The sequence below is a fragment of the Danio rerio genome, chromosome 15, assembly GCF_049306965.1.
Source record: "Danio rerio strain Tuebingen ecotype United States chromosome 15, GRCz12tu, whole genome shotgun sequence".
Taxonomy (NCBI): Eukaryota; Metazoa; Chordata; class Actinopteri; order Cypriniformes; family Danionidae; genus Danio; species Danio rerio.
In genome coordinates this window covers 24,449,011-24,476,261 of record NC_133190.1, presented here as the reverse complement: position 1 = coordinate 24,476,261, position 27,251 = coordinate 24,449,011, and the positions used below count along the sequence as shown (strand labels likewise).

At 37.4% G+C, this 27,251-nt stretch overlaps 1 protein-coding gene and 1 long non-coding RNA gene across 3 annotated transcripts; one reads left to right on the top strand and one right to left on the bottom strand.

The window, feature by feature from the left end:
* Positions 1 to 56: 56 nt before the first annotated feature.
* Positions 57 to 21,816, bottom strand: LOC101882848 (uncharacterized). Of its 2 annotated transcripts, none has more exons than XM_009291729.4 (6): positions 21,592 to 21,816; positions 14,547 to 17,511; positions 11,939 to 12,172; positions 2,784 to 2,940; positions 2,314 to 2,443; positions 57 to 2,211 (listed from the first exon to the last, which is right to left on the bottom strand). In XM_009291729.4, exons 1-6 carry the CDS (start codon positions 21,629 to 21,631, stop codon positions 2,066 to 2,068), a joined length of 3,672 nt encoding a protein of 1,223 aa, XP_009290004.1. In that variant the 5' UTR covers positions 21,632 to 21,816; the 3' UTR covers positions 57 to 2,065. The 2 variants fall into 2 exon arrangements, with proteins under 2 accessions (XP_009290004.1, XP_073779765.1); XM_073923664.1 differs by having other exon boundaries at positions 2,314 to 2,440.
* A 1,527-nt stretch (positions 21,817 to 23,343) lies between these two features.
* Positions 23,344 to 25,811, top strand: LOC137487747 (uncharacterized). The gene is made up of 6 exons (XR_011006455.2): positions 23,344 to 23,381; positions 23,702 to 23,814; positions 24,541 to 24,667; positions 24,844 to 24,929; positions 25,240 to 25,282; positions 25,380 to 25,811. It is a non-coding gene; the product is annotated as an uncharacterized lncRNA (long non-coding RNA).
* The last annotated feature ends 1,440 nt before the right edge of the window (positions 25,812 to 27,251 follow it).

Here is a 27,251-nt window from a genome sequence, read left to right as displayed (position 1 = left end):
ACACACTCGATAAGCCGCAGAAGTCATTGTGGCTGAAAAAAGGACATGGTAAGTTGAGTATTTAATACATATTTATTGTTTCTCAGGAGTTTCCCTAATAAAAAACGGTGAAAGTAAACATCATCTTATTAAGGCATAAACACATTACCAGTGTTTCAAGAGTTCACACTTAGCTGATGATTGATTATAAAGCTTGTTTAACATGCTGTCCCAGGAGAGAGTCCTGAGCTTATAAGATCCTTGAGCCAGGGGTTCCCTCCCGTTTGAATTTGAGCTCAGGTAGATCTCGGGAACTCCCCTGCTGTAGAAGCTAATGAACAGATAGTAATTGATCTTAAGAGAAAACTACTTACTAAGTGCATTTCTATGGTGCTGATTTGGATTAGTCAATTAACCTAAGTTGCATGTTTTAGGACGGTTGGAGGAAACGGGAGACCTTTGGGAAACCCACGCGAGCATGTGGAGAGCGTGCAAACTCCACACAGAAATGTCAGATTGGTAATGGATGCTGGTTTGGTAATGACCGGAGCTTAAGACGTTCTTACTGTGAGGCAACAGTGCTAACTACTTGGCCACCGTGCCACCTATCTAGGAAAGGAGGAGGAGTGGGGGTGGAAGCGGGATTCTTCAAAACGAAGATGACTGTGGTATAAAACTTAGCACATTCATAGTAGCTTAGGAGTCGTCTGATTGGTTAATGATAAATTGGATAATGCAAAGCCAGACGCAAACAATCATAAGCATGTGATCCTCTCAAAATTACTTTATGAATAAAATTCACTTATTTGCTGAAATTTTTATTAAAATCTGATTTATTTGTTTTATGCAAAGTGAAGTTTTTCGAAGTAATTTCGAGAGGAGCATGTGATATGATTGACTGCAGCTGGCCACCCATCTACATTCATTAGTTAGCCAATCAGATCTGTCCTAACTTACTATAAGTAGCCTAGCTAGATTTACTCCCTTATCTTCGTTTTCCGAAGAAACCCCCCATCCACCCAATCTTCTCCTTTCTTCCTTTACAAAAGGGGAGCTCTCGAGAACCACCTGATCTCGTACTCCCCTCACATGCTCTATGGACCTGGCGGGAGCCCTGGGCTCAACTATCTCCGAGCTCAGGGTTCACTCCCGGGACAACATGCCAAACCTGCTAACAATTGTCAAGCAATATCTAAGTGTGAACTCTTGAAGTATATTTATGTGTCTATGCATAGCATATATATATTGAAAAGGGGAAAAACAATAAATCACTGTATGAATGCTGTAATGTTTAAATAATTTTCGGTTAAAACATGTGAAGGTCATGTGACCATCAGGAAGAACGCAACATCTCATTTCTCACAGGACACGTTCTCTGTACTTGATCTTCCAAGTTCATTCTTCTGAGATAACATGGCAAGACCGGTCTCCACAAGAACACGAGTCCATTCTCTGCATTCTTGGAATTAAGAAACAGCCCTAGATTTTTGCAGGAATGTAACACACAGGAAGTCAATATGGAATTAAAGGGACTGTTTAACCAAAAATTTCAAAGTATTTTATCCAAGCAATGAAAATTAGAAAAAAGTGTAAAACTTTAGTTTTGGCTAGTAGAAGTTCTTAATGGCTGCTATCTTTAAAATAATTAGCCAGACTGGCCAGTGAGCAAAACGGTTAATTTCAAAATGAACTATAAGCAAATTCAAAAATAAATCAACTTAATATGCTTACCCTATAGTTTACTTAGACTGGTCTAATACACTAGTGAGACTTAGAAAGGAATATTTTAAAAACCTATCCCATTAAATAGCTGTCAGCTAACATACTTGATTAATTTACTCAATATGTGTGTAAGCCTTCACATTAAATTGCTTGATTAGCTATTGCAATACTTATAGCTTGGCACTATGATGCAGAATAAATGAGTATTCAAGTGCACTTTGGGTCACTTTTAACAAGTTTCATTAGTTCCCCAGTGCAGCAACTACGCATAATGATGAGCCATTCAAAAAACTGTCATATAATGATTGAATGCTAAATGCAGATTTGATGTCGGTTGGCTGCTTTGCGGTGAGCTCTGCTTTTGTTAGCATTCACAGGAGGCCCTGGACCAGCAGTAAGCAGACCTTTGCAGACATCGTCTGTTTGCCATCCAGACAAGCGAGAGAGCCAAACACGCCAGCAAACAGCCGGCCACTGAGCTGATAATCACCGCCACGGCTTCAGTGTCATCTGTGCGGCATTAACAAACGAAATCAGACCGACAATACGGCTGAAAAATCTTTCCATTAGTTTGTTTTATTACCCCTCCAGAACAACTCAGTAATAAGTTACCTGCTGCTTCAGAGAATGATGAATTATCCGCTCCTTTCAAAACCGGGCCGAAAGAAATGCGGTTTCCCATCCTGCTGAAGACGCCTCCCGCTTCCTCCTGGAGATGTGCATTTCGCCGCTGAACACACTGCTGAGATGAGAAATGGATAACCAATATTGTCATCCTCCTCCAATCAACCCATTACACAGCACACAAATAAATTCCCCTAAACTTCTGCATACTTGGAACTAGTTTACAGTTTGGACGAGTTATTCTGTTAGTCTGGGAACTGCCGACTGCTTCACTTTCTGTCTTGCAGTGACAGAGAAAACAAGCCCGGAAAGATCATTTATTTAGAAACTGCAGACGCTGTCATCAAAACAGGGAGAGTAATGAAAAGTAGAAAATCTTTCAGGAGAAATATTGAGACCTCTTCAACAGTGATAAATGATCTGTGAGTTTTCATCTGTGAGGCCGGATTCAGACTCACCCTCTCGCAGTCAGAATGGTTCCTCAAGCACACGCTCAGGTCACAGTGCAGGTAAGCGCTGGAGTAATTGATCATCTGGAAAAGACTGATGGTGAAGCTGGCCTTCTTTGACGGGACGCCGGGAAGCAGTCTAATGCCATGAGGGTCTATAGGCAGCCTGAGGGAGTTCACATCAATGAGATGCATTAGCTCTGCTATCACACGCATAACTGAAATAATGAACTTGCTGAGTGATGCAAACCGAGGTGAGATGTGTGGCACTGAAAAGCATGACAATTAATCCGCTGGATGGAGTGTGTGCGCATATCTATTCTGGCATTATCATGACAGAGTTTTAGTCCTTTGCAGTCTCAGCATTAAAGGTTTAAGCTAAATAATTTATTGTATGCTTTCATTAAAATACATTGTATGGTAAATCAGATACCATTTATTAAAGTGAACACTTATTGGAAACTTTGTGAATAAAGTTAAATAAAGAAATCATGGGCAATATTTGAACATGTTCATATTATATTCTTATTGTGTGTGTTATGAGTATACAGATGAAGTCAGAATTATTAAACCCCCTTTGAATTTTTTTGATCTTTTTAAAATATTTTCCAAATGACATTTACCAGGGCAATGAAATTTTCACAGTATGTCTGACAATTTTTTATTTATTTATTTTTTAGAGAAAGTTTTATTTGTTTTTATTTCGGCCTGAATAAATACAGATTTTAATTTTTCAAAAACTACTTTAAGGTCAAAATTATTAGCCCCTTTAAGCTATCTTTTTTTCGATAGTCTACAGAACAAACCATTGTTATACAATGACTTGCCTAATTACCCTAACCTGCCTAGTTACCCTAATTAACCTAGTAAAGCCTTTAAATGCCACTAATCTGTACAGAAGTGTCTTGAAAAATATCTTGTAAAATATTATTTACTGTCATCATGGCAAAGATAAAATAAATCAGTTATTAGAAATGAGTTATTAAAAGTATTATGTTAAGAGATGTGTTAGAATATCTTCTCTCCGTTAAAAAGAAATAAGGGAAAAATAAAGAGGGGGACTAATAATTCAGGGGGGCTGATAATTCTGACTTCAACTGTATGTATGTGCATGCTTGTGTGTGTAAGGTTTAAAACAAAATATATACTGTACAGATTGTTTTATGGTCTAAAATGACAAGCATCGTAGCGAAAAGAAAAGCTCAAATAATCTTTGGGGATATAAACTCCAAATCAGCCACTGTGCAGAAATAAAGTGCAGAGTAATAAATGGGTGACACTCTAAGATGCCAAGAATGCAAAATAATGACACATACAAAAATGAACTGTAAGAGTGCATTAGAGCAAGAATGCATTTAAAGAACTGAACAGAAGACAATAGTAATAAATGACACAGTTTTGGTATAAAGTGTTTTGAATTACCACTGTGCATTCTAATTTTGTCAGATCAAATGGTTTAAATGCATTTTCTCACAAAATTGTAATGTTTGGTTTAATTGTAATCTTAATGCAAAACCTGAAAAATAAAAAAAACCCTGACAAAAGGCCTCTCTATACTTTTAGAAAGAGCATTACAAGTAGTTGCATGACAGTTTTTGTCATTTTCTAAATGTCACCTAATGGTACTTCTCATTGCCTTCACCCTATTTAAATGCAAAATGTTGTATTTATTAGGGATGTCCCGATCAGGTTGTTTTGCCCTCGAGTCCGAGTCATTTGATTTTGACTATCTACCAATACTGAAACCCGATCCCATGCTACTATAATACATAAAAGAAGAATAAAGAAGAGCGAAGAAAAAGATCCAGGATGCTCTTTATTTTTTATTTAATTCACCTTATTTTAACATTCACCAACTCTGGTAAGGAACAGAGATCTTCTGTGAGGTAGCTTCAACATTCAAGTAATAAATAACAAAAATTCTTCACTGGGCGAGGCAGTGGCGTAGTAGGTAGTGCTGTTGCCTCACAGCAAGAATGTCGCTGGGTCGCTGGTTCGAACTTTGGCTCAGTTGGTGTTTCTGTGTGGAGTTTGCATGTTCTCCCTGCCTTCGCGTGGGTTTCCTCTGGGTGCTGCGGTTTCCCCTACAGTCCAAGGACATGCAGTTCAGGTGAATTGGGGTAGGCTAAATTGTCCGTAGTGTATGAGTGTGTGTGAATGTGTGTGTGGATGTTTCCCAGAGATGGGTTGCGGCTGGAAGGGCATCCGCTGTGTAAAAACTGGATAAGTTGGCAGTTCATTCTGCTGTGGCGACCCCAGATTAATAAAGGGACTAAGCCGACAAGAAAATGAATGATTAAATGAATGAAATTCTTCACTTTTGGACTTTAGTACGACAGTAAATACAAAAACAATCTAATTAAAAACAAATAGCACCTCAACTTAAAATACCTGGCAGGCAGTCCCAAATGTACACATCTCACAGTTTGCAATTGCAAGGTCGTCATTAGCTTTATAATACCTCCAGACCGCAGACATAAGCGCGCTTCCTGCTTCAAGAGCAATTAATTTTTACTAATAAATTCATTCATTCATTCATTCATTTTCTTTTAGGCTTAGTCTCTTTAAAAATCTAGGGTTGCCACAGCGGAATGAACAGGCAACTTATTCAGCATATGTTTTACGCAGCAGATGCCCTGCCAGCTGCAACCGATGACTAGGTTACATCCATTATTACACACCCATTCACACACACACACACACACACACACACTACGGTCAATTTTAGCATACCCAGTTCACCTGTACCACGTCTTTGGACTTGTGGGGGAAACCAGAGCACCTGGAGAAAACCCATGTGAGCACAGGAAAAACATGTAAACTCCACAAAGAAATGCCAACTGACCCTGCCAAAGCTCGAACCAGCAACCTTCTTGCTGTGAAGCGTCCACACTACCACACTGTGCCACTGCATCGCCCGTTAGTAAATTAGAAACATATTCATTCTAATGTAAAAACTAGCTCATGAAATTTATATCGTTTTTATATATTGTATTTATTATCTATTGTATAATTATCTATTGTATTTTTATAGATTTTCCAGGGGAAAAAAAAGATAATTCAAGGCCTTTTACTTTTGACTGCAAAGTACCCATGTATAAACTCTAAACAAAATAGGGCCAAAAGGTTAAACTCACATTTTTTATATGTCTGTGAATGATTCATCCATGCATGCAAACAAAATCTTAAAACTTTCTGAAAACTTTCTGGTTAAGAACTATGAAGTTATTTTGGACTTTTGAAATAAGTTAGCCCGTTTAGGATAATATCTTATTCTTTAATAAAATTGTATCTTACTGAAAGTTTAGTGAGTGTCCCGGTGGCTGAAGGTTACTGATTCAAGCCCTGGCTGGGCCAGTTCACATTTTTGTGTGGAGTTTGCCTGTTCTTCCCGTCTTAACGTGGGTTTCCCGCAGGTGCTCCGGTTTCCTCCACAGTCTTGCGCTATGGGTGAATTAAATAAGCTAAGCTTGGCCGTTTTGTATGTGTGTGAAAGAGTGTGTATTGGTGTTTCCAAGTGTTGGGTTGTGGCTGGAACGGCATTCACTGCGTAAAACATACGCTGGATAAGTTGGCGGTTCATTCCACTGTGGCAAACCCTCAATAATAAAGGGACCAAGCCGTAAAGAAAATGAATGAATGAATGAATGAATGAATGAATGAATGAATGAATGAATGAATGCTTTTAGCTGATGCTTTTATATTGGGGGGTCACTTTACCAGAGAGGAACAGAGAAGGTGAAAGCTTTGAAAAGTTATTTTTTGCCTCATTATAAAAAAACAATTAATAACTCATTTAATGACTTGAACTGGCAGAGTGAAACATACATTTGTAAGAGTCAGTCGGCGTCAGGGCTATTTCAATGTTATTTCTGAAAGCCAGCGTAAACACTTCAAATTTGATTCTGGCCACAACTAGGTGCCAGCAAAGTGAAATCAGTGTGTGATCTCTTTGGCTGATCGAAGTCTAGATGTGCTGCTGGGTTGTGGATCATCTCCAAAGGCTTAGTCGGGCTGGCTGGAAGGCATTGCAAAAGTCACATCTTGAGATTACAAGAGCTTGGACAAGTAGCTGTGCTGTGTCTTCTTTAAAGGGTCCTATTATTCTTTTTACACTTTCAATTTCTTTTGGTGTGGAGTGTTGCAGTTTGATGTAAAAAGGATTTGCAAAGTTACAAAGAACACTACAAGGAGAGTTATTCTCTTTAAAAAAATGTTTACTTTAGATGTCTCAATTGCTGAGTTTCCTTTTCAGTAACATGCAGTATACACCACAATATCCTGAGTCTAAAAAACTAGATTTGTTTGAGTTAGTAATGTGTTGTTAATACATGCCAATACTTTTTTTCCGGAAAGTCTCCCGTATTTCACACCCATCTCCTGCTACCATCCTATTTTGTTATCTCTCTCAGGAAACTCCTAATTTGTATGGCCCAATCAAAATCACTTTTTGTCCATGTTAAAGTGAAGTGAATTGGGAGTTAGAAGTTTTTCAAGTTGTCAAATTCGTAAAAAGCTTATCAACTCACACAATTATTAAATTATTCAACGAAATATTCAAATCTCGAAGCATTTTACCTCAATCAGGCAACATACATTATAACTCAGTAGAGCTGTTGATTTCTGCACAGGTTATAGATGTGGGATTTTGAAAGGCGGCGGTAGCAATAGCGATATTAGGAATAATAATTAATAATAATTTCGTACATTTACAGTATATAGCGTTTTCCTGGATGACGCGACGGAGGCCTTGTTGCACCAGACTGCACATCACACACCAGCTGATTGATGGAGAGGAGATATGTATGAAGCCAATTATGACATGGTCAGGAGCCATAGGGCAAATTGGGATTTTTAAGAACCAAAGAGAGTCAGAACCTCAGTTTAACATCTCATCAGAAAGACGATCAGTATAGAGTATAGAGTGCCCATCAATATATCGGTGGGGGTTTGGACCCACATAAAACACAGGTTGAGCACCCTCTGCTGGTCACCCTAACACCTCGTCCAGCAGCATGCTAGCTTTCCCAACTGGTCTCCCATCCAGGTACTGACTGGACACAGCCCTGCTTAGCTTCAGTGGGCAAACGTGTGAGAGTTGCAGAAAGCTTGCTGCCTGATATGCCTTTTTCTACTAAGGGGGCAGGGAACAGAAGCTTTTTACACTATAACTACTCATCTCTGGGATATTTATGCAGAAATATTACTACATAATAAAATAATAGCTACATGCAGCTACTTTCCCACAAGGCTTGTTAAGACTGAGTGTTTGTTTATGTAGCAGAACAGGAATGACCAATGAGATGAGAGTTATTTTATATTATGTGCACATTATATGTTATGTGCACGTTACATATTAAAAATACTGCTCCCTAGGTAAGAGAAGAAATAGCAATCCATGTATTGTAAACACAATAGAGTGGAGGAACTATGACGTCACTTTGTAGGGTGATCGGCTGCTAGCATAAAACTGGTTCCCTCGTGAAAATCCCTATGGGATTTTCCTATAGGCTTTTTGAAGATTGCAAATAATAAGCTCTGTGTTCAAACACTGTTTATTACACTTACACGTTTTGTCCAACCGGATAATCCTTACATGAAAATACAACTTTGAGCACTTTTGGAACTTAAATACGAATGCAAGAATTGAAAAGCTAACATTAGGCTATAAACAAACTACAGAGCCCTCGGGGCGCTCGTCTGTGACGTCAGCACTACCCTGCTACAGACAACTTTTTAAACTTATTTTTAAAAATAATGTCTATAACAAAGAGTTAATCTCTCTGTTTATTATATTATAATCCACACTATATATTATAAATAAATAATTACGCAAAAACACATAGACCTATGTGCCTGTTGAATCCTTTTTACGTGGGAAATAGGTCTGTTTTGCTTTAAGGTTGTTCTAAAATTTTTTAAACTGTGTGTATAAATCTGCCTACACAGTATTATCACAAGACTTATTTAAATAAGTGTATCGCTCGCGTGCACACAGACTGCTTACCTTAACAGACGACAAAAATAAGGCATAAGGAGGAACAAGTCTATCAAATGCCTGCAAGTTCCATCATGGACACAGAGCAACATTCAATGTTCCTTTTTTGTCTCGAAGTACAGTGAAAAGCAGTCCATACAGTCACATATGCTATACATTTTATGGAGGAGTGTAAATATTGCAGTTATGACCGAATTAAATGTGTTCAGATGAAGAAAAAAAGACGAAAAATCACTTGATCACATGAAAATGACAGTTAACATGCATGTATTTTTACACATTTATTCACACGTTTGCATTACTGAGAGCAGGACAGAGACTGGCTGCACTGGTAAGCTGTATCTTTATAATATTGTTTATTAAAATAAATGATCAACAAATGAATCTGTCTCGACAGCCTTTACAAGTGAACGCTTTATCTACACACAATCTGAATTCCCAATTAGAATAATACTACAAACTATAAAAAATACTATTCATGAAAATACCTAAATAACACACACATCCAAATGCCCAACACAAGCGAGCTGCGCTTCAGACGCGTTCAGCTCGATGAGGTTTAATGTTTCCGAAACCGCCTGTAGTCCCATTTCGCAACTTGATAGCAACCGTCCTTTTAAAGAAGCATAACCGATTTAAAAATTCAAGAGTGTGCAGTAACTGATGTGTTTTATGTCATAGAACAAAATGTAAAAGTATCTTGAGTTTGTGTTAGCGATTATTTAAGCTTATTTAAGCGATTTTACTGAAACCCCATTGAAAAAACCCATTGACTTTGGGATGAGGGAACCGGAACTGCTAAAATGCTAACTCGCTTCCTGGTTTTTGGATATAAATTGACATCATAGTTCCTCCACTCTATTGTAAACAAAACAAACAAATCTACTGCTGTAAAAACATCCTGTTGTTAAAGCATGGTTTCCGCTACATTCATTCTTCCATGGCAGGGAACCACACCAAAATTCATCCCGCCACGGCTACATTACAGCTTCTTATTAATTCAAAATATTCATTAATTGTTGTTGTTGTTGTTTTTGATAGCTGGTTATAATCGCACCAAAACGCATTAAAAGGTAAGTGAATTATAACATCGCAAACTTTTCTGTTAACGTAGCAGTGCTGTGTGCTACTTGTTTAACACTTTAAGATGATGTGCTGACAGACTGACTGACATTTACTGACAGGTGCGCAATGCGTGAGGCCAGCAAACACAACGTTTTAAACATTTACATAATTATACTTTATTTAAAGAAAAAGGTCTTTGGTTCTGCAAACAAAAACTTTAAAGTTATCTTGCTGGAGTTTATAACAGTTTCACTTTACTTCAAGACACATTAATTCCATTCTGTAGGGCTATTGGAGACTTTCAGAAATATTCCTAGCAGATCTAATAAATGTTGGAGACATACTCACAACATAAATGCACTAAATCGCACTTCAGCAGTGTTTATTTGAGTGCGCACAAGAAGATGCAAGAAGTTTTGTGCACAAGCAGAGGAAATCGGCGCGCAAGCAGAGATTAGCATGCTTGTATTAACGTTACATAAATGTGATCCCAACGTGTAATACTGCGCTCACCACATTTTTCCATTTGTCATTGAAATAACGCCATACTGTAGGTAGTTGATAGATTTGTGTAAAAGACCTGTCACCACAGCTGGAAAAAATCTTTGAGGAAACACTGTAAAGGGTAACAAACCACCGAAACACATTTTTTGATATCAGTCATATATTTGTCCTACATTGCTAAAAAACAATAAGGACACATGTATTTTACTAAAAAGTAAAAATTGGTTGTTTTTGCATTGTTTAGAGCAAATTCATTCTTTCGGTTTAAAAAGTAATTTTAAAGTTTGGTCATGGTGATGAGATCATTGTGTAAATTCCAGCATGGAGATTTGTTTGTCTGTACCGGGCAGTACAAAGGGCAATCATTGAGATTTCAGCACATCTGTTCATTAATTCATAAAAGGACTTGGTTCAAACCAATCAGCATGCTCTATTGTAAACGAGATGCAACTTCATTGATACGCATGATATTGCTTCGAAGACTCCTTTTACCTGTTACAGTTTTCAGAGAGACGCCACGTTGTGTTACCAACTGAAATTCAAACAAGTAGTAGAAAAAGAATTGTTCGGAGACATGGGGCGTCAGTGTTGTGTTTATAAATATGCCGCAATGAAGGTTTTGTTTCCATTTCCCCAAGATGAGAGCAAAGCTTGCATGTAGACCCACATGTGTGGATTACATGCAACAAAAATACGTTTGTAAGGAAAATGTTTTTCCCGAAAGTTTTATGTATCTGGAAATAGTGAAATCCAGATATGCCAATCATCATTTTTTGAAAAAGACAGGATTCCAGTTCATTATCCTGTCTTTACGGATTTGGTAAGTGTGTGATCAGTGTTCTTTGTTTATGTTTCTCCAGATGGCAAAGTTAGTTAGTATCATCAGCAGGACTCTTTCAGTTTTTAAAGACATACCTTAGTCAAAACCTTTTAAATCAAAGTTGCATTACATTTTACTTAATTTAATTTCATATTTAAAGTACTTTTAGATTTTTTGTTCAGTTTCATATTTGTTTCATTAGATCAGATCTAGTGAAAATATCAAATGGTCAAGTTACAATGTCCTCCTCAGCTGTTTGCAATACACCCCACCTATGGACACCCAGATATGCTTTAATTAAAGGTTAAGCACACAATTCCACTAAACTCCACCTTTTGCCATCTATGTCTGGATACTAGCAGCAGTGTGTTATTGGCAATGGAGAGACTAGCAGAAAGCAAATACTTCACATAGGCAGCAGGGACACAGACATCAGCAGTTTACTGTGCTACTCTAACAACACAACTTTCAGCTCAATATACCGACATGCTTTTCCTGAGATATTTATAGCTTTCTCAAGTTAAACAGTCTGAGGGAATATTTCTCAGCCAATCATTATAATGCTGTTCCCATGTGATAAGAAGAGAACGGTGCTGAGTCATACAAACGTTCAGAAACTAATGCTGATGTATTGGAACTTAGGAGATGAGATCCGTATAATCCAACCATGTACTAGGAGCATGTAGTGGATTTGCTACCATAATGTGAAATATGGCCTGGTTCAAGGGCAGCGTGTGATTTGAGGTAATCGAAAGTCACCCGAGAGGAGCACATTACCTGGAAAAAATGCAGCAGGTGGTGTTAAATTCATCAAGTCTGACGGTGGGCGAGAGGCAGCAGGATTTTATCTCCAGGTTCACCTGGCTGTTATTTGTTTTGAGGCTGATGACGACACGCAGGTTTCCTAGGGCAGGGATGAGATCTCCGGGCATGATATCTCTCTCCAAGTTCAGACTCATCTCTGCCGTGTAGTTGCCAGAGCCGCAGATATCATCGGAGATTTGAGCCAGACTGGAAGAAGACAATCAGACGGTCAAAATCCAATTGAGCACAGTGAAAATTAATCATGTCGACTACAGTTTATCACCATGTTGGCATCTCGGTAGATTGTATCTGTGCTTTTAGAGCTCAAGTTTATTCAGAAAAGTGGCGTCACATCCACAACAACTGCAGGCGTACTTGTTTACAGGCTTACAAAACTTGTTTACGCTTTACAATAAGGTTTTATTTGATAATATTGGTTAGGTATAAAAACAGTTAACAACACTTAACTACAAATGAAACATAAATCTAAAGCTTATTAGTATTTTTACTGTTAAAATAATCTTAGTTCTAGAGTTCACACTTAGCTGATGATTGATTATAAAGCTTGTTTGGCATGTTGTCCCGGGAGAGAGCCCTGAGCTCATAAGATCCTCTAGCACGGGGCTCCCTCCCTCTCTCCAGAGAGGAGAGTTTGAGCTCAGGTAGATCTCGATAACTACCCTGCTGTAGTAATGAACAGATAGTGATTGCTCTTAAGAGATAACTACTAGGAGCATGTCTATGATACCGATTTGGATTAGTCAATTAACTTAGGTTGAATTAAACTTAATTTAATGTTAACACCAACATTTACTTAGTCATTATTCCTTTCTGTTGATATTAATATAAAGATCTAAACTAACAAGATCAGTTATTATTATAAAATAACTTTACCGACATTTATAAATATTGCCATTAATAAATATTGTAGAAATGTCTGGTCAGTTGTTGTCAACTCAATGTCAGTTGTCACCCCACTATGAAATTGTACAAAAATAATTAAAATAAAGATGTTACAATTTTCTGAATGTTTATGTTTTATATATTTTAATTAAAATAGTTCATAAAATAATTACTTAAAAATATATATTTATCATAAATACCCTTTTTAAAAGTTGAAATAGTGTATTTAGATATTACATTTATTGGGTGACACTTTACAATAAGGCTTCATTCATTAATGTTCTTACTAACATGAACTAAAAATTAACAGAACTTGTGCAGCATTTATTAAACATAGTTGAACATTTACACTGTTGAGTTAACTTAATTTAAAGCAACCGGTTCCAAAGACTTTTTAAGTTTGACAGTACAGGAAATCAAAATTGTGCATCTCCTCAACAGATTTCATAATTTTCAATGAACAAACAGTTCTAAACATGCAGTTAAATAGTTTTCATGAGTACACTCAACACTGAGCTCAAAAATATGTCCACCTAACTTAGAATTTTAAGCCGAATTAACAATTTGTACACTGGATTTTTTAGTGCACTAATGCAGTATTTCTCAATCATGTTCCTGGAGGCCCACAGCTCTGCACAGTTTACATGTCTCCTGAACCAAACACACATGGTTCAGGTCATCAGCTCATTAGCAGAGACTGAAAGACATGAAATGGGTGTGACAGACAAAGGAGATATCCAAAACATGCAGTGTTGGTGACAAAAAGAGAAAAGAAAGAAAAGTTGTAAAAATTGTTTAGAGCAAATTCTTTCTTCCGGTTTAAAAAGTATTTTGAAGCTACGTCACGGTGATGAGATCATTGTGTAAATTCCAGCATGGAGATTGGTTGTCTGTACCGGGCAGTACAAAGTGACATCATTGACATTTCAGCACATCTGTTCATTAATTCCTGAAAGACTTGGTTCAAACCAATCAGCGTGCTCTATTGTGAACGAGATGCAATTTCAATGCAGTGTTGGTGGTCCTCCTGAAACATGGCTGAGAAACACTGTACTAATGCTTTATTAAAATCCAAATTCATGCTTATTAACATTAGTTAATGCATTGAGTTAACATGAACTAACAACAAACAACTTTATTTTCATTGACTTACAATAACAAAGACGAATAAATACTGTAATATATTTAGTTCAATTTTTGTTTATGCTAGTAAATACATTATCTAACATTAACTAAATCAACATAATTGTATTGACTTTTCGAAATGAATTAAAAACATTTTCAAATGTTTTTTTATTCTGAATAATAATCCTAAATAGTTTTTTTAAACATCGTAGAATTCCAGATTAAAATCTTTTAGTAGTTTTGTTGTAATTATTATTTATTTTAATTGTGCTCCTAATTTCAGTTTAGTCACTGGATAATTAGTAGCATCTTGGAAAATAAAGGCTATGGGAATGATTTTCTAAGTGAAAAATTGCAAGCAAATATCATATTTACTAAAAAAAAAAAAATGACAAGAACTGTTAAATGGTAAATTAGAGTAGAAAGTTCTGTATCTGTCTTTGTATCTATATAGATATCCATCCATCATGCTTATTGATCTAACACAGCACAAATGCTAATAAACCAGTGTCTTTTCAACATTAAAAGTGATTTAAGAGTTGTGTGTCATTACCCGGACAGAGAATCGGCTGCTATAACCCCCATCTTCGTGTTTATCACCGGCAGGTCTGACTCGAGCTCAGCAGATCTTGCCGAGTCACTTTCAGCAAATGGAGTGGCGCCATGTGAAATATCTGCACTGCCTCCCCTGGACTGTAATGAACCTTTGGGGAGCGATTGTGTCTCCGTACTTGAGAAACTCAAATCAGTGTGGACAACAGAAGACAACTTTTCCCCAGTAACAGCAGACAGTGCTATCCACCCAAGCTGTTTTTCTGCATCTTCAGTTACGCCCAGTGCAAAGTTTGACTGGGTTGTTTGCGAATGCTCCTGTAGTGTTGAGAGAAATTGCGTTTGGTCTTCGGTTAAGGACAAATGCTCTTTATGCAATACATTCTGCGTTTGAACATGAAACAAAGGGGAAGTTAGTGAAGTGGATGATTCAAGGGGTGAAGGGTTTAAGGCCCCTTCTGGTCGAGCTGCAGCTGTTTTGTGCCTACTGATGCCAGAAATTCGGTTGGATGTTATTTTCCAAGGATGCTTCAATAGAGTTGAAACATTTACAAGCTCATGATGTGGTAAAACTGATTCTTTGTGGTAGTCGTGTCCAATATTCTGCTCAATAGACACTAAAGGTGATGCAGTGAAGGACAGATCTTGTTTAAACTCAGTACTTGGGTGTGAAATTGACGTCAGTGGAGTTTGATAAATGCCTGCAACCGAACGACTGTTTGGAATAAGCTTTGTTGGTTTGGCCGCGCCGTCGCTCTTCTTCAAGTATGGCTCAATTTGAAGTTCAGACTGCGCCGTTTCTGTGAGGAATCCCTCTCTAGGGTGAGCTTCAGTGGGCTGTTGGACTGATGGGATACTGCTAACAGTGTGGCTGCCGAAAAGCAGCCTCACAGTCCCTCTTGGGCTTTTAAGATCTTGTTGTTTGTCGTCTAACAGCGAACCAATACCTCTGGTTGTCACTGAGTGATATAGAAAGTCAGACTCGCTATTACTTTTTTTAGAGATGGACAAAAGTTTTGAGAGAACTCTTTTGGCGTCTGTTGTCACAGTATTTTGTGACTTACTCAAAGATGTTGGCAGCATGTACTTTTTCAGAGGAAGTGTATTAGAGATGTTGGAAATATATACCTGGGGTTTTGAAAACATTGTGTATGTGTTATCTTTAGGAGTCAAATGTGTTGGAAGAACAAAACTAGACATGCTTTTGTTGACTGTAGTTGTGTTCACCATTTTGTGCTTTGATAATCTGCTTAAGATCATGTTTGGCCTTTCAGAGACAATGGATAGAACTTTATTGAGATGTTGGTTTTGGTTTGAAGAGTCGATTTGAGAGACATTTTCCCTATTTATTAATCTCGTCACCGTTGTAGATGTGAATGAAGGAGGAATTGATTCAGGCGCTTGAAATGATACAAAAGGCTTTAATCTCTCTGGGAGGAAGCGATGATCATTCACTTTGAAGACTTGAAACACATTCTTAGGCTTTGTCAGAGGTAAAAGAGGCACTGCTGTAGATAATTCGTCAAACTGATCAGAGTGTTTCGAAGATTCTGTTTGAGGTGAAAGAGTTTGGGGAGTCGTAAGTGAACTTTGAGTCTGTTTCAAAAGCATATCACCCGCTGTAGTTGCTTGCACAGTGTTGGTAAATGAGGCAGTACTAAAGGATATCTGTTCAGTTGAATGATCTATTCTGCTATGTGTCTCTTTCACAGAGATGCTAGGCATTTTGGCTACTTTGGCACAAAGATCAGGCGTTTTGTTGAACAACAAAGACTTCTGAGAAGTCAGCTGATGAAGGAAACCAATTGGCGAGGTTTGGAGTGTTGGTTTAATATGAAGCTCTTTTCTTGATTTAGTGTGCAAAATCAATTTTCTTTCTAGCCCGTCCCTTGCTGAGACAGTTCTATGCACAGAGTCAGATATCAACTGTGAGGCCTCAAGTAGTTTAATCACGTGCATTTCGCCAGCAGCTGTTATTATGCTTGAAAAATAATTTGCCGTACTTGCGACTGGAGTCTTTGTAGGGGTCAGCTTTGAAGCAGAGAATAAAACCATCAAGCCTGGGTGCTTTAGATTTTTGCTGCTTTCTGTCATTTTATTAACCATTACTTGGCTGGTTGATTCCACTTGTAATGGAGTATCAAGGATCAGTGAACTTTGTGAAAGCAGATTCTTCTCTTCTTTTGGCTCACGCTCAGATTCATTTCTTGGATTTTGACCAATCTCACTGGTTAAAAGCCCTGCGCCCTGTAAAATCCCAAAGTGCATAATGGTCGAGTGGTTCTTATTCAAAGAAGCCTCTTCAGTAGAATTCAAAGGGTCGTCAGCTCTAAACGACTCCAGAGTCCAATTTTCCTTCTTGTTTTCGGGCCGTCTTTCTACACTCTCATTCGACTCCCCAAGGTTATCAATTATTGCTGGATCAGAGGCCGATACCAGGGGAATGCCATTTGCGGGTAAAAGAGTAATAGACTCCAAGACTCTTTGATTCTTGCTTTCCAGTGAAGCGTGAAAAAAAGCAGAGATCTTTTCCTTGCCTCTGGACAGATGAGCAGCAGGCGTCACGGTGTCATCCGACATTGAGGGATGAAGCCTCTTCTCATCAGTGGAGACCAATGTGGGGTCTTCTTCAGACTGAAAAGGCTTCAACGCACTACTAGTGGAATGCAAACCTGTATCATAAATTAAGACAAATCTTGGTCCATTTGAGGTAATTGCATCTTTATCAGTAGCTGTGGTTGCATTTACTGTACTTGAGTGCTGCCTTTTATGTGGTGTATGGAACAAATCTGTCCCTGGAGAACTGATTACAGCCCCAGTCAGACGAGCAGGGCTTTCACTGGAAACTTTTCCACCGTTGTCACTGGAGCTGTTTTGCTCTTCTGGTGGCACAGTTGTTATGAAGGCTGCGCTGCTGTCGGTTTGCAGTGACTGAAAGCCTTGCAGGTCATCCTTTTTAGCACTCACTGAAGAGAAAAAAATGCAAAGTTGCAGTTTTGCTTTGGAGATGGCTCGTGGAGTGCACATAAATACACATAGTGTAAACAGTTTGAGAGGCATTCGAATTTTACGACTGGATGCACACACACAAAAGACAATGATTGCCTGCAAAAGACGAAGGTTTCATAACATACATGGCAAAATGTTGCAACTCGCTTGTCTGTAGTATGTAATGAATAATTCAGAGCTTTTTATGGTAATATGTTGTGTGAAATTGTACAACATGTGAAGAGCTAATGTGACTGACAGATAGAAAATGTATAAGTTTTAAACATAATAGTTTTAATAACTCATTTATAATAGCTGATTTCTTTTATCTTTGCCACGATGACAGTAAATAAAAGTTTACTAGATATTTTTCAAGATACTAGTATTCAACAGCTTAAAGTGCAATTTAACTAGGTTAATTAGGTTAATTAGGCAAGTGATGGTAATTACGCAAGTCACTGTATAACAATAGTTTGTTTTGTAAACAATCGAAAAAAAAAGCTTAAAGTTCCCATGAACCACAAGCTGCAACCGTAATTTGTTCATATTCAGACGTAGTTCCTAAAGAACAGGAATACTAAATGAGAAAACAGTGGGCGTGGCTTGTTTTTCTACTGTAAACTGAATGGATGTAAAGTAGGCATTTCATTCAGATAGATGGGGAAAGGAGTTTGGGGAGAGTTATTACAACCACCTCCTGCTCACCATTTCTGTTTGTTGTCAAAACTGACAGTTGCACCAGATTAGGTAAATAAAACTTTAAATGTTATCTAATAAATTCATATGGTTTGTTTTGATTTCTTCGAGACTTTAAGAGGCCTAATATTAGCTGTGTCTCATTTTAGAGGCTATGCATCCAAATTCGAAGGGGTGCTGTGTCATCGCGAGGCAACAAAGGCTGTCTCATTAAAAAAATTCGAAGGCTCCCAAATGCAGCCTCAAAAATGCCTCCTTCATTTCCCAGGTAATAAAGGACGCAACCAGTGGATCCTTTGCAGCCTCGAACATCCCAAGATTCATTACGTGTTGATAATGGCACAACGTTTAAAAAAAAAACTTTGGATTAAATGTATGAATTCAGTTTGTTTTACTTGCATATCTAAACACGTTAAAGAACAAAAAGAGTATGAGATGTCTTACTATAAAGTGATTTTATAAACAATTTTATATGTACATGTATGGATCAAATACAAATATACAAATATATTTCCAGCTTTTGTAAACCTTGCTTTGCCTTCAGAATTGCTTTAAAACAAGTTTTTAAAATCACTTTCAAAAAAAGTCATCACAAATTTTTAGAGGTGTGAACCTATACTGGTCTCACGGTTCGGTTCGGTTACGATTATCATGCCATCGATTCGGTTCAATTCGATATCTCGGTGCATCACGGTGCATTGACGATGCTTTCCATATATAGTGTTATATTTTAGGGGGGAGGCTATAACATGCTGTCTGTATAAACACACAGACACACAGCAACACACTGTCTCTCATTCAAACACATTCACAAACATAGACAGCATCAAACAAACAAACACACACACAAACAAACACACTTAAGCCCTTGCAACAGGGAGAGCTCGCGCTGAGCGGAGCAGAAAAACGAAAAAAACGAAAAAAATAAGCACTTTCCGACGGTCCCTTACAGAGAGCTCCTCTCAGCGCGAGCTCTGCCGGCTAAAGTAAACGCATACTGCGAGGGCTTAAACGGAGCAGTGCTCGTAATGTCGAGCGACAAAAAGAAAGACAGCTGTGAAACATAACCAGCTTTGTCTTTCTGTAGGGAACACACTTTAGATCTTTTTAGGGCAAGCGTTTTTTGAGTTATTGCTGTCTATAACTGAAAGTGTGTCAGGAAAATCGAAAACAAAACCAACTGAAGCGCGCTCATTTCTGGCGCCCCACTAGATATAGAGCGCCCTAAGCATTTGTCTATGGTGCCTATGCCACGGGCCGGCCCTGAGTTGGCTGAGTGTTGTAAACAGGCGCTCACCTCCCTCGCAACAGAGCGCATAGGAGATAAATGACGTCACTACATAATAACCGGTTATGGTTATTACTAAATCGATACCGAATTGTCCGCGTCTGCATCGCGGTGCACAGAAGAAACAATTAATTTTGACAACCCTACAAATTTTACTACAGCTTATTAACGGCAGCTGTTATGGTTGCTAGGTGACAAGATTTGTCCTCTGTAGGCTAATCATCTCATTTTAAAACACTAGAGCTGCGTCCCAAATGGCACACTATACACTATGCACTCATGCACTATGTACTTATGCACTTACACACTCAACAGGATAGTATATGTATATAGTGGCGTCCCAAATGGCACACTAATGTTTTTTACTAAGCGGAAATTCAAACCGTTTCCCTGATGACGTTTGACGGTCGCTAAATCAGTGAAATAAATAATGACTGAGGTATTAAATAATACCTGCCGCGAGTGTTGCCGCATTCACCATCGGGAGGCGCTATAATCACTCTCGTAGGAGAATTTTGCTTTCACAATCCAACATAAATGAAGTTATTCAACATGTGCGTCCGATAGCTCTGCCCCTTCCTGTAAGCTGTAAGCAAACCTGCGGTCGTTGAGTGCGTGAAGTGTCCATCATTCCACACTTCATTTTAACGGCTGAAAGAGTGCATCATCCGGGTAAATAAAGTGCACTTATTATTTGTTGAGTTTTCAGTGTGAACACACTACTTACACAATTTATACTACAAAATGGCGTAGAATAGTGCACAAGTATGCGATTTGGGATGCAGCTTCGGTTCGTGTGAAATTCTGTCTTAAATGCAAGTTATTCAGTGTGTTTCTAACAATTATTAGCCCCCAACCCCCCCCCCCCCCCCTCTTTATTTAGAAAAAAAAAATTAAGTATTTCCCAAATTATGGTTAAGAGCAAGGAAATTTTCACCGTACGTCTGATAATATTTTTTCTTCTAGATCAAGTCTTATTTGTTTTATTTCGGCCAGAATATGAGAATTTTTTATTTTTAAACACCATTTTAAAGGTCAAAAATAGTAGTCTCTTCAAGCAATGTATTTTTCTGATAGTCTACAGAACAAACTGTCATTATACAGTAACTTGCCTAATTAGTTTGCCTGCCTAGTTAACCTAATTAACCTAGTTAAGCCTTTAAATGTCACTTTAAGCTGTATAGAAGTATAGAATATTACTTACTCTCATCATGGCAAAGATAAAATAAATCAGTGATTAGAAATGAGCTATTAAAACTATTATGATTAGAAATGTGTTGAAGAAATCTTCTCTCTGTTAAATAGAAATTGGGGAAAAAAATAAATAGGTGCTCTAATAATTCAGGTGGGCTAATAATTCTGAATTCAACTGTATATCTATGGCTCCGGGTGGCCAGTCCTCCACTGCACCTTGGTCCTGCATTCATTCAAAAGGAGTGCTACCCTGTACTAATATGGCGGCTCTATTGACGCATTCCTTCCAATAGACAACAATAGCGTAGATGACCTATAATGTAAATACCTATAGTGTGGACTTCGAAGGACTCACCTTTAAATGCAGCTTTTGTTTTTTCTTAAATTAAAAACTGCTTTTATTCTAGCCAAAATAAAACAAATAAGACTTTTCCCTAGTAAAAAAAATCAATTAGAGGAAATAATGTGGAAAAAATGCCTTGCTTTGTTAAACATAATTTGAGAAATATTAAAAGTCAAATAATTTATTTTATCAAATCAATTTCCCAAATCATATTGGTATTAAAATAAATATAATTTTACAAAGTATAAATATAAATAAGTATTTTATAAAGTATAAATATAAATTATATATAAAATAATATAATAAAATATTGTAAAATAATACATTTTTTTGAATTGTTGCAACTGAAAACAAATATCATTTTAATTATAATTTCTTAGAAATGTATTAAAATTATAATACTAACTTGTTATTGTATTACTGTATTAATACTGTATTTTATCATATATTTTTATTTATTTATTGTTGATTTCTTTTTAACAATTACTGTGTAATCCGTCACACTCACAAGTAATTATTGAGGAAAAACTTACATACCTGTGAGTCCAAAAAGGAAAAATATGAAACCAATCCCCATACTTAATCTTCTCTCTTTGTTTCTTATAAGCTACCCACACACAACACCATAATGCAATTACATTAAAATGCACTAGACAGGATACTATCCCAACACAGCTCACACTTCACTCTCTCTGCAGGAGCCCAGTGTGAGCTTCACCTTCCTCTCCACGCATTTATAAGTAGATTAGATTACTGACACGTGAACAAAAGCAAGCTGAGAGAAATAAAACGGATTTCTGCGTCAGTAGAATCCCTCATCACCCTCATCGTGTTTGACTCGGTATAATTTTTCATGCGCTCCTCAGCTTGGGTGAGCCGCTATGATAAGCTAGTATCCGAGACATTCATTGAGCAGATTCAGATAACACTCAAATACAGTGCCGAGAGTTCTTATTAAAAAGCATGAACACTTGTGTCAATTCATCTTCAGGTGAGTTTACACGTTTTTTCTGGCTCTGACATTACTCTAAATCCACTCGTGGTCGATAATACCAGCTTCATCTCACAAGTTATGTATTTTACATTTTGTCAGTTGACGAATTGGCTGATTCCTACAAGTTGAGTGGTACGAAAATGTATGATTTTAAAAAGGAGGCGTGGCACCCAATCCTACCCCAAACCCAACCATCACTGGGTGATGAGCAAATCGTACTAAATTGCATAAATTAGATCGCTACAAATTAGCCTGAGATTGCGTTGCTAATGCATATAAAGGAATTACCAACCTACGTCACACCTGACGTCACTTGGGTTCCCGGTTGCAAAAAGAGACCGTTGGCAATAGTAAACATGTCGTGTTGTGCAGTAGGATGTCAAATTGGAAAACTTAACTTTTACTATACACCACACTGCCTTTAATGCCAACCGTAGACCGAGGACCTAATTAGAAATGCTCGACTCTGCAGTTCTTATTTCATATCAGATAAGTTCACACTATGCTGAATCATACTCATTACTCATTTTTGATTGCAGCAACGATTTCAGCAAAAACAGTTACATATGGTTAATAAAACTGTGGACACTAAATGCTAAAAATAAAACGTGAAAGTGTAAGTTATTAAGGTACACTTGGTTTAATATTCACACATTCATTCAGTGACAACTTGTGACACCCCCTATATTGTTTACCACAGCACGGTCTGAATTAACCTGCAAGTGTGATTTGAAAACAACATTAACTCTATTTGACTGTGAACTATGTTGTACTTTGATAGTCATTTGCTGCTAATAGGATTTTGCTATTTAGAGTTTGCAAATAATACTTTTATGAAATTAAGATTATATTACATATAATATTATTCACTAATATTATTAAGAAGAAATTCCAAATATGCAAATATAAAACCAACTTTACATCTATGTGTAAGTTCACATACCCTGCCGTACAGGTGTAGTTCGCTGTCAGAATGCAGTAGTTTTGCTTGTTGATAATTGATTACCCAGGCCTTGTATAACGTTACCTCCGTTTTCTTTCCTAGTCATTGGCTAAGCAGAACCTCATTTTTTAGCACTACATACACAGCAAATTCATCAGAGTTAAATTCTCGGTGTTGAAGCATTTGAGAGTAAAGTGTTGACGTTAAAGAGTTAGATTTTGATAAATGAATATAATAAGAGTTAGAATTGATTTTATTCAGTGCGAAATCAAGGAGTTATCTTTTCAACACTTGGTGGTGTTATTTCCAACATCCGGGAATTCATGCAGCCCCAGTCACTGAACAATTTTCCAGACGCCATTTTCCATCTGAGGTTTAGAACAGCAACTGGTGAGTCAAACTACCTAAATGTTGGTATTGTACTGACTTTCTTTAAGGAAATACAGTTGTAAACATGTTGTTAAGTTAATAACTTTAGAATGGAGTGACAATTTTAAACTTCTGCGGTTCATTCATGGTCGTTTGTGTATCTAGCTTAACTGCATTACTATTGACTTCTTTTCAAGAATGTTTTTATATATGCTCACGCATACATAGTGCATAAAAACATCAAATGTACATGTTCAACACATTTCTGTCACGCTTAATGCCATTTTGTGCGTTGTTACCCATCTGTAAAATAAAATGGACACTTCTCCTTTAATTCCAAGCAAACTAGCGAGGGAATCCCCGGAGCCGCCTAACGTTAGCCTACTCTGCCCGGATGCTAACGGCAACACAGGACGGTTTCCATAAGCTCTGGAGAGTTTCTAAAACATATCTGGTGAGTAAATGAACATATGCTTAATTGTAAAAGGCTTCCTGACTGAAACAAATGATTGTTTGTTATTCGTGTACGTTAATTTGGTTATTTTAAACACCGAGGCCCTTTTAAACTAGTTCATTCGTGGCCGTCCATATACCGTTAGTTCATAACTTAGACTCGTGTGATAACGTACGCTTGAATTAAATTAAGTGTTGACAACCATTAAAGTCGGAATGCATCCCTCCCAGCTCTTCAGGTACGTCGCGCGCAAGTCACCCCCACCGCTCTTCAGGTACGTCGCGCTCAACTCACGGTACTCATCTCTCCCGCTACCTCCCGCAAATCAACTCTGTATCCCCCGAAAATGACTTTTCCCAACTCGGGATGTCTGACGTTAGTAAGTTAGGCTATTTCTGTTGTCAGGAACATCTTAGTCAAGCTTTTTCTCCCGCATGATATTGTGCTTAAAACTATAGGCTAAACTTAGCATGTACTGTACACAACATTTCCGTTTTATTAGTGCGTTGTAAACAGCCACCTGTCTGTAAAATGAATAAACTGATTCATATTTGAGCAGCCTAATGATGATACAGGTTTGATTTGTAGATTTATTATCAATAATCAACATCTGAATCAAAAGATATGTGAAAATGTGTGAGGCATACTTTGTGATGTTCATCTCTCTTTTTTATTTGAAGGTTATGCATATGTGTTAGATACTAATGTGTTGTTGTTTTTTAACAGCCACAGTTCTCTGTACAATAACACAAGACCCTGTGACGGTGGCTGATTAGAGACGGATGGTGTATTTCCAGAGTTGGTGAAATGACCAAGCACACCTTCTTGGTCATATGTGGTGATAATAATGAAGGTATGTTTGATAAAGTTCTGTATTTGTTTCACAATAAGCTGAGAGGGTATTAGAGCATTAGAGAATAACAAATGACATGAAGGTGATAAGTTTTGTATTGTGGGTGAACTGTTACTTAAATAATGTTTTGCTCTTTGCTTTGCACTTTTTCTCTTCTGCTTATCCTAATATTTTAGATTATATTTGGACCTGAAACATCTGCTAGACTCCAGGAAAGGTGGCATCAATACTGGACCTGAAAGGGCCTAACAAGTTGAATCTGGTAAAGAAACACGCACACACACACACACACACACACACACACGCACGCACACGCTTACAGAAAACTGTAAGTTTATTAATATTTTTTACACTGTGGCCAAAATTTTGGGGAAGTCAGCATCACTAAATGATATAAAAGATTTTAAGCTCCTCTAAATTTTGCTCCAAGTGTTGTGTTAAATTCAGGATTCTGGACAGACAGCTGCCTGTTTTTCCAGTTCTAGTCATAGAGGTTAACCTAATTGTTTTTGGAGATCCAACAGTGATGTATGTGTTTTTTCTACTTTTCCACATCCTGTCACCTCAACCAGCTGGGAGAGTCAAGTTGTGGATCATCATGAAGATTTTCAAAAGGTGAGTTTAGATTTCTTGAATGTTTTATTTACTTTAAATGTTCTTTTAAATATATCATAGAATTTGACTGCAATTTGTTTTCAAACATTTTTCTTAGTCATGCTGGAGTCTTGAAGAGTTCTTAGATGAGCATCACCCTATATCCGTGCATCAGGAACCACCAGACGAGCGATCAGCAGCTACTACTGTACATCGTGATGGATAAAAAGGTCATCCTGTGGCTGGGAAGCACATCTTTCACAGGACATGCTTGATGAGATTTCCTAGCTCCAGTTTGTTTTCACACAAGTTTACAGCATTTATACCTTCATTTAAACTGCTGTGTTTGATATGGAGGACCAAGGAAACACCAGAAGTGAAAGATTTGCACGGCAAGTTGTTTAAAATGTAATTTCAGAAGAAAACTATGAGTTCAGAAGAAAACTATGAGTGACGCTATATTGAACTTTCAAATTGCTCTGATGAAACATCAAGTTTGGACATCATATTTTGTTGATACTGTCTGTACTAATAAAACATTTAAAGCATATTTGACATTGTTGCATTTTAAAAATTGAATGAATTGTTGAAGTTGTGAATGTTTTCAAATAAAATGTTTTTATTTTGTAATTTACAGTCTATTTGACCTTTTTACCATATTTACACTCAAGAGAGTTGAATAAAATAACAATATATGACACCAGGTGGTGTTAAATATAGTTACATTTTTTAACTCTGCCCTGAGTTAAAATTAACCCTTATTTCGGTGTCAATGTGCCAACCCTTTTGAAAGTGTTGATTTAAGTCTGTTTTGAGTGGACCCCATGAGACACTTTCAAAGTGTTGAAATTAACACCCATAGAGTTGTTTTGGGTCCCCATATTTTGCTGTGTAGTTTTGAATCTGGTAATCATTAAATTTTTCAGAATATTTCTTGCACATGACCACACAGAACATAAACATCCAAAGACTTGTAGACTTTTGACTTCTCTCTTGTTAATCGCTTAGAGCTTCAATGAGATTGTATATTTGGGGCTGGATGCTTGGTCATTTCATCTTACCCAATATTCATTGGGATGGTGCTATCGCAAATGGACCTTTTCAGATGAACGCCGCTCACTTTAACGTTAATTTTGCCAATTCACCGTGATTATCACTGCTTGATAAGCTGTTATAATACGCTAAAAGCATTATGTAAATAATATATATAATATATAATCAAAATGACTTATTTTTAAGACAACAACAAACTCTGTACCGCATCGGATGTCATTCCCTCGCTGTAAATGCTAGCGATCCAGGTTTTTCTTTGCCACCTCGCTGTGCGCGCATCCTAAAAGTTTACAAACATGGTAATTCGTCTTTATGTGAGCCATGAACGACAATCATTATTTAAAGATTGTTATTACAATCGTCTGCATTAGACCCACGCAATATAGTCTGTGGTCAGAAAAAAACATGCCATTAAAATGAACAGAAACTCAGCAAATACTCAACAAAGAGGCATGAGAGACATATCTCTAGAAAGCTTGAAATGTCTAAATAATTCAAGTTGAAAACAAAGAGTGTGTATGGATGTTTCCCAGAGATGGGTTGCAGCTGGAAGGGCATCCTCTGCATAAAACATATGCTGGATAAGTTGGTGGTTCATTCCGCTGTGGCGACCCCAGATTAATAATGGGACTAAGCTGAAAAGAAAATGAACAAATGAATAAATTCAAGAAAATAAGGCTAAAGGCTCATTTCCTCTATGAGCACTTATCCTGGCAACTCTTTTGGAAAAAGAAAAGAAAAACATTTAAAGCTTTCACTATTTTTCAAAATCTGAAACTATGCATTGTGAGCATTTTTCATGTTATCGCTTCTTAAGATTAATCGCTTTGTTGTCTGTCTTACTTGGATCTGCTAAATAAATAAATGTAAAAAGTGTCTTGAGAAATCCCACCTGTCACTTTGCTGTAAACAGCAAAAAGTGTCTGAGTTACAGAAT